Consider the following 14,741-nt stretch of genomic DNA (forward strand, 5'->3'; position numbering starts at 1 on the left):
CACACACTTTTTTAGCTAAGAAAACCAAGAGAAGCACTTACATCCATCAGTGCAGCATTAATGTAATTACTGCTTTCTCCATCTATTGTGATAAGGAAAGGCAAACATCTGTCTGGAGGAAGAACATCCATACACCGATTCTTCTCATGATTCCGGGGTAAAAGTGCTATACTGCAATCTTCTACCCGAAGGGTTGGGGTCACCATGTTTAGAGTCTACCAAAATAAGATAAAATGAATTTGACAGAAAGTTACTCAAGAATGAATGTCTTCAGCGTTACATTGATTTCCAGGGAATTAAATTAGAAGACAATTTATGCTTCATAGAATAATATAAAAAAATTAAGCTAAGCTAAATGTAGCTCTATGATAAAAGGCTATTTTGCAAATATTTGGCTTTTGAAATGTGCTTCAATCACTGACTTACCCTAAATTCTTCTTTGATCTGACTTGAATTGGTTTGAGGATCAAGTTTATTCATTTCATAATAGACTGATCTAACTTGTGAAGCTAGAACAGAGGTATCTCCACAGAGACAGGCTTCCAGTATTGCATCATGTATGAATACATACTGTTCCTAGAGAAATTAAAAAAAAATCAGACAATTGGTACAATGTTCCATAGCCAAATCTAACACACACTCATTATATCCGGCATAATTCCAACCAAATTTTTAAAACTGCTCAGTTTGTTGATTTTCTTATTACAAGTCTAAGAAAATAAGAATTAAAAATATCTGGATTTGAGGTCCAAGACTCAGAGGCAAAAACTCATATAACTCAAAATATTGGGTCCATAGCTTTTTGAGGTTGGCTATATGCTGCTACTTTGTTGAGCATAATAGCCATGCGATCAGGGTGAGGAAACTCTAAAAAGAGTTGTAGGCCACCTGATATTTAAATTTCAATATGTGACAAAACAAAAGTCATTTTCATTCTATCCAATATGAAAACTGAAAATGAGGGAACGCTTAGAATACCTCTGTTTGCACCATGTTAACTCTTCGAGATCGAAGTTCTCTGACACAGTTGAATATATCTACAACTCCTTCTCTTTCTGCCATGTCTAACATAATGTCAATGACAATAAAACATCCAGTTCGGCCAGCACCTGCACTGTAAATACAAAAGCACATTATCATTTTAACATTCAGAAAATGCTAGCAATTCCTTTCACCAAAATGGAAAGATTATGTCTTTCTTGAGTGATATGCCCAAAAAAAAAAAAAAAGATTGTGTGAGAGCCAGCCACACACTTTGATGTACTGGTGAAAGCACCAAGCTAGAAACCAGGAGAATGTCCTGCCTTAGGCACAAAGCCAGCTTGATGAACTTGGGCCAGCAAATCTAGGAAAAGATATCCACTGAAAATGAATACAATTTCAGTTTTAAACAGTGGTTTTAATCACCATAGTTAAAGAGAAGACATCCTTTTCTTGAAACAAATGTCTTTACGTTGCAAAACATTTAAATATCCAAATTATTATCTTCTGAAGTTGGATCTGCCTTGTGGAAAATCCCAATTGGCATTAATGAGGAAATTCCTTTCCACTTAAAATAAGAACAATGAAGGATTCTTCAGGATTGTAGCAGTATTAAATCTCCTCTCTAGGCCTGGAACGATCCTGTTAATTATCAGTGCTGCTTGCTTTTAAAAATCCATATGTCTAATCCTAAAATGTATTTAGCAACACATTTGTTTGGTTAACTGTATTGTATTGTTATACTGGGCATGCACCTTTTATGAATGGTGGCTCAAATAAGTAGTTGGTGTGCCAATAGCTGCGAAATGCCCTCATGGAGAAATATATTCCAGAAGCTTTTGGAAGAACACTGTAACGTTTAAATTGGGTCTAAATCTAGTAAGATTTTTCAGTCTGTTGCAGTTGAGGAAGATACATTCATAGAACGAATATTATGCATCATGATTTCCTGTTCATGAATGGTATTTCATAAACTGAAGCAACTAAAAATGTGACATACAAATTAATTGCACCCAGATAGTTCCAGCTATGCTAAATTTAAAAATGATAAAAAGTGATCAACATCTTTCTCAACTAAAGAAGCCAAAATAGGTTCTACTAACCTGCAGTGTACAACTAGTGGACCAGCATTAGGTGGGCTTTTTGATTTGACTTGCCGGACGAATCCGAGAAGACCCGTAGCATGGTATGGTACACCATGATCTGGCCAGCCAGTGAAGTGAAACTGTCTGATTTCTCTGATCTCATGGGCGCCTCTCTGTTAATGGATTGCCAGACCACAAGAGAAAAGGAAAAGCAGCAGCAGTGAGCATTTTCAAATGTCATAGAAACAACATAACTCCATTCAGCCGTCTTTTAAAATTTGGGGACTTTTGGAGTTGACCTCCCAGTTTCTACCTTATTGGCGACCAGAAAAAAGATTGGCACGATGCATGCCCTGTGGAATAACATTCCCCCAGAGATCCATGAGCCCCACCTCCACGATATTACATAAGATGTTGAAAACCTGGCTATTTTCTGAGACTACTGATAGGGTGGTGAGTGAACCTCTGTACTTTTTTTGTTTGGTATGATTTTCTTCTGTTGTATTTGGTATTTCTAGTCATAGGACTTAGAACATAGAAAAATAAGGCTGGAAGGGACCTTGGAGATCTTCTAGTCTAACCTGCCGGTCGGGTAGGAGACCCTATACCATTCCAGATAAATGGCTGTCCAAATGGCTGAACACCTCCAGTGATGAAGACCCCACAACTTCTGGAGGTAAGCCGCCCCACTGATTAATTGTTCTCACTGTCAGGAAATTTTTCCTTAGTTCTAGGTTGGTTCTGTTTTTAATGAACTTCCACCTGATTTTGTCCTATCCTCAGGTGCTTTGGAGAATAGGCCAACCTTGGTGATCAGAACTGCATGGAATATTCAAAGTGTAATCTCATTAGGGCAATATAAAGTGGTAATATCACTTCCTGTGATCTTGAAACTATACCTCTGTTGATGCAGCCTAGGAATGCTTTGGCCTTTTTGGCAGCTGCAGCACACTGCTGGCTTATACTTAAGTGGTAGTCTACTAGGACACGTAAATCGCTCTCAGAGTTACTGTTACTTTGTGCCAGGTACTATACCTATCCTGTACCTGTGCATTTAGTTTTTATTGTCTATGTGTAGGACTTTTTTTTACCACTGAATTGCATTTTGCTGGATCGAGTCCAGCGTTCAAGTCTGTCAAAAGCCTTTTGAATCTTGAATCTATCTGCTAAAATGTTAGCTATTCCCCCCCCGCTTCCGATTGTCTGCAAATCTGATGAATTCCCCTTCTACCCCTCATATAGGTCATTTATGAAGATGTTGAAGAACACCGGGCCCAAGATAAAACATACATTGGTTTCTCTGTCATTGTTTTGTTTTTTTTGATTATATAAAGCACCCAGAACCTGGAGCTGGACATTCCTTAAATCATTGCAACAAATAAATAGGGTAATCAGTCAAAGACAGTCAACTTTTAGCCATAAATAATTTTTGGAATAAGAATTTAACTTAAAGGTGTCTAAATTTTAACAAGACCATGGCTAGAAACATTGAAAAACTGTATCTTTGCTCACCTTTTCTACTGCAAATGTTCGAATCACATATTCTGCGAGAAGCTCTGTCTCTATTAAGGTAACTTTAATGTCTTTATATATCTCAGTGTCATCTGGCCAGTATTTACAGCACTTAACCTTTCAGAAATACAAAAGAAAATTAAGGCTTGTTATCTTTTGATTTGAAGCATTCCTTTAAGCTTTTTGGATTGATCTGTGCTATACAAGCTAATGAGGCATAAAACAATCATACTATCTACATAAGGAATAGACCATAATATTGAAAAAAAAATGCATCTTCTTCCAACAGTAGTTCTGAGAGTTAAAGACATGAGTACTCTTTATTTCAAAATGGGAAAAATGTGTACGTGTGTGTACACACAAAGAGGTTACTGTTAGTGCAGTCTGTCTCTTTCAACACTATTGCTACTGAAAAAAATATGGGCAGTATTGGTCCCAATTGGATTAGCAGGTGAGAAAGTTGAGCCTGTACGGCAGTGTTTCTCAACCTTGGCAGCTTTAAAAATTTCCCAGCCAGGGAGTTGAAGTCCACGCATCTTAAGTTGCCAGTGTTGAAAAACACCGCTGTAGTGTATTGAATTTTGCTGGTGTGCACTTTTGTCTTTGATCATTTCTCTTCTCAAATGTACCCGAGGATTCATGTGAATGTTGGATGGAAAGTTCTGTAACATTTCCTAAAACTCCCTTTGAAAGAATTTCACACAACTCTGCTGTCAGGAAACCAAAATCGTAAGGAATTCATGTGGAGGTTTACCGTTTCTTCTGCTGTCTGCTCTGCTTGATAATCAAGACCTTAAATCACATTCCTGATTTAAGGTTTCACAGTGGTTTTTATCTCATTGACAGTATGTTTTCCCCTGCTTTGCTCAGAAGAAGTTACACTTCCCATTACCATCAGATGCGTGCAAAACCTATTGGTGACCTAATTTATTGTGGTCTATCTCTTCCATAGGTAAATTTGATTAATATCAGTTTATTCAAGACCCATATAAAAAAGGAAACAGCTGCAACAGAAAGCTTCAGTCAGATTTCTACCTGTAGCACAATTGCTTTGAGACAGGTGCTTGCTAATTTTTATTGTGCTGGCTAAACAATATTAAAAATGGCTAAATTCCTAGTAGAACTATAATTTCCCAATGTGTGTGTGTGTGTGTATGTGTGTGTGTACATACATACTGTAATGCACTGTGGAACTCTCCCCACCAAACAATATAATGGCCAGGTTAGCTAGTGTCTAATCTGAAAAAAGTAAGGAGGCAATTATTTCTTCCTCATACAAGGGAACAATAGATTGTTTTAAGAAAAATGATCTGCAATGATCTGCTTGCTACTTTTGCAATGTCTTTACTTTTGGGTGGTAATTATGAAAGTGAATATAAGAAATCTTATACCAGAATTTAAATAAATTATTAACGCAAATGTTCATATTTCAAGGAGCATGGAAAACCTTTATGTGGTCTATGTGGAAAAGCATATTATATTAGGGACTTCATTCAAATTTCTGCACATTGTGCATGCGTGCAAAATGGAGCAGCTTTTACATAGGTATATATTACAGTCTTTGCATATTTTACATTTAAGGAAAATGGCATATGAGATCTTATGCATTCGCAGAAGCATACAGCATACACTACAGACAGATTCAGTCTACCGCATCTGAAGTCTGTAAAACTAAGATCCGTTAAATTGAAGGTTTATTGTGATAAATTAGTGGAAGTGATATATATGAAAGCTTATCAGGTTTGCTGAGGTCACAAAATTGGGTGGAACAGCTAACAAGTAAACCTTAGAGGAAATTCAAAAAGATCTTAATAGGTGGAGAAATGGGCTGAAAATAACGGAACAAAATTTAATTGGAGACAAACACAACAGTCTTTTTTACTGAAACAGACATTAAAAAATGCACAAACACAGAATGGTAAATATGTGGTTTGGTAAGAGTATTTATTAAAAAATATCTAAAGATAAAAATTCCAAATCAGGCTTAACTCTTGGTGACCACATACTGCTCTTTTTTTGGCAGCGACATGGAAGGGATTTGGCACTGATTTTTCCCAGGATGTCTTTCTACTTTCCATGGTCCTGCAGTTCACATCAGCCATCACAGTGCTCAACAGGTTCAGTCTTGCTTAGCCAAGGTTGCCTAACTGACGGTTAAAAACTTGGTTAAAAACTTCCTATCTTTCTAGTAGAGCAGTTCAACAGTAGAAACAATTATCCAAAAAGTATGTGGGTTCCTGTTTGTTACAAGCTGAGCAACCCCTCTTTTGGGGGCAGTATAATTTGGATTCCTACACTGAATTAGGTAATTTAAACAACCTTTTCCAATCCTGTGTTTCTTATGATTATAACTCCCAGGACTCCTAGTTCACTGTGGGATCTCTGCCAGTAAGACTAGACCACCTATTGTCAAGAATTAAGAGATATTATCCCCATAGCAATAGGCCCTGTAATTTAATTTTCCCCACAGAATGACAATTTTTCCCTATATATCAGAGAAAAAAGACTGCAGTTAGGGTTATCTCTAAGGTTGGCACTACATCTGCTTCCCAACAAATCCTGCTGATGTACATTTATTTGGATAATCCCAATAGTTTTGGATCAGATTGGGCATAGGAAGACAACTACCTTTGGTGTGTCTTCTAATTTATTTCTTATTTACAATGATCAGCAGTGTCTTTCCAGACTTTTAGATGAAAGTCTCTCCTGTGCTCCTCCAGGGATTAATAATGGGGTCATCTACATGCAAAGCAGATGCACTGCCACTGATTTAGTTGTTTCTCCCTCGTCATTATGTTATAGGAAGAGCTATCGCTCAGTGGTAGAATATAGAGAGACTTCTAAAAAGGTCCCTAAAACATGTCTGATGGGAGTAAGGCTTGGGAAAAGAACGTATTTAGTTACTTACTTAGGCATACAGGCCATTTTAATTGCAAACAACATTAAGTACTTGTAGTGGCATCACACAAGATTGGTGAGCAGAAAATGGCGTGGACCCCCTTCTCTCTTTGCACATATAAGGGCAGGAAGGCTTACTTAGCCAGCAGAGACAGCATGTGTAATTTAACAAAGTTTGTATTGATGAATTCCTCGGCATGCATGCTTAGAAGTTACTTAGCAAGATTTGTAAATTGCACCATTGTACTGCAAATCACTCTCACCTTTGAGCCTTTTATGTGTATTCCTACTTGTAACAATTAAGAGAAAAAATACAGCAGGAGTTCTATGATCTGACACCTCCTGGGGCGAGAAGGAGCAGCAACAGCTGCACAGTAGAAATGGTGTTTCCCATAAAAATATTCTTAGCAAAGGATCAAGTGATTCCCAAGTTAGTGACAAAATGTCATCAATCTATCCTCAGGTGTTGTTCTGCTAGAGATGCCTTATTTAATATTCCCCTGAGAGTAGGTCCACTGTCTGAGATTTAATCAAGTCTATGATATGATCTGCTATCAAGCCATCTCCAAGGGTTATTGTTTATATTATTGTCTCTTAAAAATGGTATAAAAATCTGCTGAATCTTGGTGCAGATCTAAAATCCCCAGAAAAAAAGGTGCCGTGCAATTATCTGCTGGCTTTAGCACTGAGCCACTGTTATTCTGAGAGTTCTCAGTGAGAGGAGGGATATAGTTTGTAACTCTTTCTTTGTAACTCTCTTAATATTTATTCATTAAAATCCTTTTTAGTATTTTGCCCTGGTTTAAGCTATTATCTCTGAATCCTAAAGAACTCACCGTATTGGCTCCCATCTAGCCACCAGAGGGCAACACAATGCTGTAGACAGTTACAATATAGTAAACAAGGAAGATATAAACCAGGGGACTTCAAACTTGGCCCTTTTATGACTTGTGGACTTCAACTCCCAGAATTCCTCAGCCAGGGTTGCTGGCTGAGGAATTCTGGGAGTTGACGTCCACAAGTCATAAAAGGGCCAAGTTTGAAGACCCCTGATATAAACAATAAGCAATAACATATAGCAAATAATATATACCTTCCTATTCATCATGCTGAGGAATAGCATTCTTAGTAAAAATCACTGTTGGGTGGGCACCTACCATTCTCACGGTTCCTGAAGGCTTTCTGAAAGACAAGGTGGCTTTTCTAAATACCGAACTGATTGCTGGTGCTGGGGTACTGCTAAACAGGCACATCCTTCAAGGGGAGGATTTGAGGAGTGCCCTCCCTATTAGATTTTTTTGCACAGGCAGAAGCCACTAGGAGAAGCAGTAGATATCCAAGTCCTAAGTCATTTGAGGCTTTCAAGTGACAAGCAGCACCCTGAATTGTATTGCAAGTCACTTGTAAGTAGCAGAACTCTTGGAGAAATGATATTGCTTGAATGGAGAGATGCCCTTAATTTCTTGAGTTGCTGCTGTTTTCTGGACCAATTATGGCTTCTGGATGGCCTTCAAAGGCAACTTTATGTAGAGCGAGTTGCTATAGTCCACAGGTGTCAAACTCGGTCGCGTCACGTGACGTATCGCGACGTATTGCAACCTTTTTTGCCTTTGTGGAGCTGGGGTAGTAGACGTGGCCTGTGCGTGATGCATCTGGCCTGCAAGCCGCCAGTTTGACACCATTGCTGTAGTCCAATGAAAAGTGACTAAGATGTAAATGACTGTGAGCAGGGTCTCTTCATCCGAGGAATACTTGTATTTAGTGCCAAGATTCAAGACCTTCTTAGCCATAGCTGCCATTGATCCTCAAGCAGGAACTTAAGTACCCCCAATTATGAACCACTTTAGTCCAGAGAGAATGAGTTTGTCCACAATCAAAGATGGAATATCATTGATCTCAGTTGGTTTTTGAACCCACAGCCATTCAGTTTTGTGGAAATTAATCTTCCCCATCCATTCTCATGGCCTCTGAGCACTAGGGACAGCACTTCTTCTGTCCTGTCAAACTATCTCCTGTTTGACCCAAAACTGAGATATACAAAATGGATATAATTGGCATCCTGATGACTCATAACTTGTGCTGATGAATTCTCTCCAAGCGGCTTCACGCAGAGCTCACTTTATGACAGAGGGCCTTAGGCTTGACCTCTTTGCTCCCATTCCCAAAGGTATCTTTGGAGAATGAACTACTGCAACGTGCAATCCCTGGAGGAGACCCAGAAGGATATCACGATCAGTGATATTGAAGGCAGCTCAGAGATCATGTAGGACCTGGATAGTTGAATTCCCCTCCCCACCCCACTCTTACTACAGGTAATCTACAAAGAAAACAGATCAAAACAATCCATTTCCCCCAAGGCCCATGATGGGGAGGGAGGGAAGGTGTCCACTGCCTCTTGTTTAAGTGGACCAGATTCAGATGTATAATACATAAAGACAAAATAACGATTAGATTTTAATTTTGAACCAAGTGTCCTTCCCTAGGATTTTTCACATCCAATTTGCACGTTTAATATACTTTACATAAATTGGACCACTGTATTGCTGAGGAAGTGGGTAAACAGAAATTGATTATCCCACCCTTTATGGCCTCATTTCCTGAAAATAAACTTCTAGAAGGCTTACAGAGTCTGATAAATAGAATTTAGTAGTTTGTTGCTAACCGGGAAGAGGTACCACAGGCACAGATGTTATCTTCTAAGTTTATACTATATTTCTCAGAGGTCAATACACTTTCCACTTGATTTATGGTTCTTTACCACAGTGAAGCAGATTCAATGAGAAGACCAGGCTATGATTGATGCTTCCCCTGAACTATATAGCTATGTGAATCTGATAATCTACTCCTTCTATCTAACTGGTCCTACTCTTTCAGCCTCTTTAAAAAAATAAAAAGTAGTGTTTATATCAAATCTTAAGGGTATGCCAACCATAGCTTTTAAAATCTTGCAGATACCAGGTATCTGCCTGCCCCACATGTTCTAGTTTGATGATGACACTTAGTGTTCCTCCTTTGAAGCAATGCTTCATGATGGGAATCAGAAGACATGCCTTTTCTGTTGCAGTGCTGACCCTCTGGAATGATATTCCCTCGGACTGACAGTTGGACCTGACTCTGTTGCTTTCAGGATGGCACTAAAAACTGGTTTCCTTGGGTGTTGGAACCTGGTTTCCTACTAATGTTGGATTTTAATTGGGATTTTTCATCTCGTTTTTTTTCTTTATTGTACATCAGCCAGAGTCACAATGAGTTGGATGGCCATATACTGTAAATCATTTAAATATACAATGAATAAAATATTTGTAATGCACTATTTATATTTTATACACAACTTCAGCACATCTACATTTTGATACCTAAATGTTAGCAAAATATTGATTTACTATGCTCACTGAAGTGATGGGAAACATTTTCATTTCAATTTATATTTACAAGTAAGATGGATAAGGAAAATGATATTAAATCTGGTTATATATCAAACACTGCCAATGCTCCTTAATTCAAATTTGAGCAATATATGGTATTAGTAGATAAAGAAATTTAGGATACAGGAACGTGTATTACTTTAGAGCACTACACTGAAGTAAATACTTCCTATTTACTTAATCTTAAAAACTGAATCCTCAAGACATTTTTCATGTAAGATAACATAATATATTTATAACCAGGTATGATGACGCTAGAACTATAAATAATAAATAATGGATATATGGCAAAAAGAATGTAATGTATGATATAAGGGGGGAAAAGAGGAACAACACTTTGGATCATTGGTAACATTCTAAAACAGTCTTTCTCAAGTTGTCTTCCTGATGTTCTGGAATATATAGCTCATAGATATATTTTTTTCTACTACTGCTATTACACAATACATTCACCTCTCAGAATGTTTTACAGGAAGATTGTAGAATAAAGGTGACATGACATACAGTATAACCATAAAAAGTCCAAAATAATGAATGCCAACCTTTTAAATTGAAGAAGCATACACATCTATTAGCTTACACATGGGGCTGCCCTTGAAAAGCATCCGGAAGCTCCAGTTGCTTCAAAATGCAGTGGCCCACATGTTTTTGTGCAGACCTTGGTGTGTTTCTTGATTCCCCAACAGTAACAAAAGTGCTTAGCATTACCTCTGTGCAACTGCATGAAGATATTGGTTCTGCCCAGAGGGATTGGATCCCATTCTTTAAGAGATGTTTCAAAATCTAAGTTCAAAATTTTATCAGAGGTCATGGATCGAAACATTTAATTCAATGTTTACGATATATTGGACTACAATCTAAATAAATAAAATTGATGTTCACAGCTGGTAAACAAAACAGAGTTTGTTTTGATATATGAGTAATTCTGTTTCAACTCAAGCTGAAATCTTCATTACAATGTATGTGTCTGTCTCTCCCACATTCAAATCCAAATTTCTAGTATTTGCTCTCATAACTACTATTAGAAAAGAAATAAGCTCCTCGTTTTTGAGGACCATATACACAATAGCAGCACAATTGATTTAGGTATCTATATACTTGAAAATAAACTATGAGAGGATTGGAATAAAGGGTAATATTACCAAAAGCAATCTGTGAAATATGTTTCTCTTGTGATTTTGAAATGAGATTGAAGCATATATATATAATCTACATGAGAACCCAAATATGTGGATTGATAAACAGATTAAGCTTGATTATTAGGAAGCAATAGACCATCAAGAATTCAAGGTAACTCTCAGTCTGAAGGTCTTACATGAATTCTTAAAAGCAACATGGCTTCAGACATGGACATATAGTAAAATACAATCAAATAACATCTAGGAAGAAGAATGGACTCATTCAGTTTGTAGAGAAAACAGATGAATTTCAGTATTGCTTTTGAGTACCTTCCTTATCTCTTACCAAGTCAGATTTAATAAGATACTTTTCCAATTCTATATTTTCATGAACTCTTAATTTTGAAGAAATAATGATAGCAAACATTATGCAGGTAGTTCTCGATTTACAACCTTTCATTTAGTGACCATTCAAAGTTACAACACTGAAAAAAGTTACTTGTGACTGTTTTTCAAGCTTAATAATTGTTGCAGCGTCTCCCTACTCACATGACCCGATGCTTGGCAACCAGTATGTATTTATACTGGTTGCCAAGTATGTATTTATACTGGTTGCCAAAATCATGTCATCACCACTTGCAACCTTCCCAGCTATCTTCTGACAAGCAAAGTCAACAGTTAAAATCAGATTTGCTTAACAACTGCATGATTCATTTAACAACTGCAGTGATTCATTTAACAACTGCGGCAAAAAAGAACATAAAATGAAGTTCAATTCTCTTAACTGCTTTGCTTAGCAATGGAAATTTTGGGCTCAATTGTGGACATAAGTCAAGGACTTCCTGTATTTCCAGATTTGAATAAATACATTGGGAATTGACCATAATATAAATAGAAGAAATTCGTAATAATGATCAAGCAAAGCTATTAGTATATTTTATAGCTCAATATGCTATAAATATGATACTATTACTGTGCCAAATGGTAGCTAAATTAATATTGTAGTAGATAATGCAATTAAAATTATTTCCTAATTATCTATTCCTAATTTCTAACCTGTTCTATGGAGTAGAGAGTTGGTCTCTGACAGAAGGCCACCTGAAGAGACTAGAAGCATTTCAAATGTGGATTTACAGGCGGCTGTTACGTATAAGCTGGGTTGACAAGATCAGAAATGAGGAGGTGATAAGCCGCCTGGGAAAGCCAAGGGAAATCATCAAAACAATTAAAAAACGAAAATTAGAATATTTTGGACATGTGATGCGACACCAGAAAAATACGACATACTCCATTTAATCCTCCAGGGAAAGATTGAAGGCAAACGAGGTCCAGGCAGAAGAAGAACATCATGGCTTCAAAATCTAAGGGACTGGTACAAAACTCAGCAGCACTTTTTCGTGCGACTGCTGATAAAAACAGGATCGCCAATATGATCGCCAACGTCCAATAATGGATATGGCACAAGAAGAAGAAGAAGAAGAAGAAGAAGAAGAAGAAGAAGAAGAAGAAGGCTTGATATTGGTAGCTCATTTGAAGTAACGTCTGGGTATGTTTGTATGTGCTAATTTTTATAAAGTTAAAATGATTTATTCTTTGTAATTCTTTTTAAGGTGAATTGATTCAAGATATGAAAATATTTAAAGCATTATACATCACCTGCATCTTTTTCTCTTACATGATATAGGAATGTTGGCTTACAGGAAAAATGTACTTGCTTTAGGTTTGAAGTTTCTGGATTCAAAAGTATTTTGAACAAGGAAAGAAAAGGGAGTTGCCATTTGATTTACAACAGAAGTCATTTACAGTCACAGTACTGTATATTAGATTTTTAATCTCAGTTCTCCAAACTGTCTTTACGGTGACTGTGAGTAATGACTACATTTTGGTACAGTAAAGTGACCAAAGAAATTAGCTGAGTGTACAGTAAAAAACTGCTGAGTGTATAAAAGAGTATATAACAATATATCTGATATCACTGAGTTCAGTATTAGCTGAATATCATGAGTTTATACTAGGCATCATGGAATCATAGATCTGAGTGGGCCATTTAGGCTCATTGCAAGAACTCAAGCTAAAGCATTCCAGACAGATAGTTTCCTACCCCCTGTTAAAAGTATATAACAACTGGACTACGCTTTGGACAAATCTGTTGAAGTACTGATGATTTCACTTCCAGCTGGGTGGCTCACATTGACAAGGAGAGAACCCTCAATTCTCAGGTCAGACCAAACTGTTATATGAACACTAAACAGATATTTTTGACTGAAAAGGAAAAGAATGGCGAAAAGTCCATTGACTTGAGAAAGTGGTTGAAAAAGGTAAAAGGTAAAAATATAAACTCTGGAACAAATATATATACAACAGCTGCTCTGGTCTAGTGGTTAAGGTGCTGGGTTGGAAGCTGGAAAACTGTGAGTTTTAGTCCCATCTTAAGCACAGAAGCCAACTAGATCATTGAATCAGCTATTTTCTCTGAATTCTAAGACGAAGACAAGCCACTTCTGAAAATGAAAATCTGAAACAGATCAGCCTTTCCCAACTAGTGTCCTTTAGATATTGTAGATTATACAGTAACCCTCATAATTCTCTTTGGTTTTGATAGCTGGGAAATGTAGAAATTGTTATCCACTACAGATGAACATTATCAGCTTGGGAAGACTACAATTGACATACAGAACCTGAAACAAGACTGAAACAAAACAAAACAGTTTATTGTTGAAATAAAATAAATAACAGTAGTGGTGATAGTATGGTACCTTAATAGAACCAACAAAATTTCCATATATTTGGAAATAACCATTCTAATTTATTCAGTATTGGTTATATTCAACCTTAAATACAGTTAACCATTCTAGGTACAATACTTCAAAAACAATACTGGTTTGACTTATCAGATCTGGGCTGCAAAAACCGAAATAACCACTACATAAAAGTAAATAGGTAAGAGATTTCTTGTCTCTTTGCTGCCATCTAGAAGTTCTTACAGCTTTGTAAAGCTCAGATTTGTTCACCTTAATTCAAATTAACTGGCATAATTCATAGAAGGGCAAAATGGTCAGGGGATTGCAGGCAGAGTGCTGAGAAAACATGGAAACTAGGTATACTGTATATAGCCTTGAGAAAAGAAGAATGACAAAGAATGTTATGGCTTTCTTGAATGGGTAGAAAGAACACCAAAATCTCAAATAGAGTAAAGGAATAATAGCTTCAAGTTTCAGGAAAAAAAGATTTCAGCTGAAGGTTAGAAAAATATCTTCTAAAAATAAAATCAGCAAATAGAAATCATGAGTTCATGAAGCAGCCTTAGGCAAGACACTATTTTAGACTTTGGTATGAAGGTAACAGAAAGATAGCAATTCACTCATGTACTACATTTATTTAAAAGGAAGATGACTTTAAAATATCCTCGTGTGTTTGTGTGTATGTGTGACAGATGCAATGATAACTATGATGAAAATATGAAAGAAAAGAGCTCAAATTGTGATGTCATAATGCACACTGAATTATTCTGGCTTAATTGTGACTAGCTGCAGTGGTCTATGCCATCTTTAAGGCCAAAACATCAAATTAAACCATGGGAAGTATAGGAAAGATACATGCCAGAATATTTCAGTGGCTTCTTGTATGCAATAAAGATTCTTATCTAGCTATGCCATGCTGTATACTGGAGAGTCTTCAGATAAGTATGAGTCTAGCAAACAAGCAGAACTTGTATAATAATA

The 14,741-nt window shown here is 36.9% G+C and overlaps 1 protein-coding gene across 1 annotated transcript in view; it reads right to left on the minus strand.

The window, feature by feature from the left end:
• Positions 1–14,741, minus strand: part of PTPRM (protein tyrosine phosphatase receptor type M) — a gene marked incomplete at its 5' end in the record, with an annotated part of 332,499 nt that overhangs the window by 18,500 nt on the left and 299,258 nt on the right. The window contains 5 exons of the mRNA XM_015814271.1: positions 42–215; positions 427–576; positions 979–1,114; positions 2,085–2,239; positions 3,579–3,695. Of these exons, the coding sequence (XP_015669757.1) occupies positions 42–215; positions 427–576; positions 979–1,114; positions 2,085–2,239; positions 3,579–3,695 (732 nt within the window). The remainder of the gene's footprint in view (positions 1–41; positions 216–426; positions 577–978; positions 1,115–2,084; positions 2,240–3,578; positions 3,696–14,741) is intronic.

The sequence above is a fragment of the Protobothrops mucrosquamatus genome, unplaced genomic scaffold (genome assembly GCF_001527695.2).
Source record: "Protobothrops mucrosquamatus isolate PMUCROS unplaced genomic scaffold, P.Mucros_1.0 scaffold233, whole genome shotgun sequence".
Lineage (NCBI taxonomy): Eukaryota > Metazoa > Chordata > Lepidosauria > Squamata > Viperidae > Protobothrops > Protobothrops mucrosquamatus.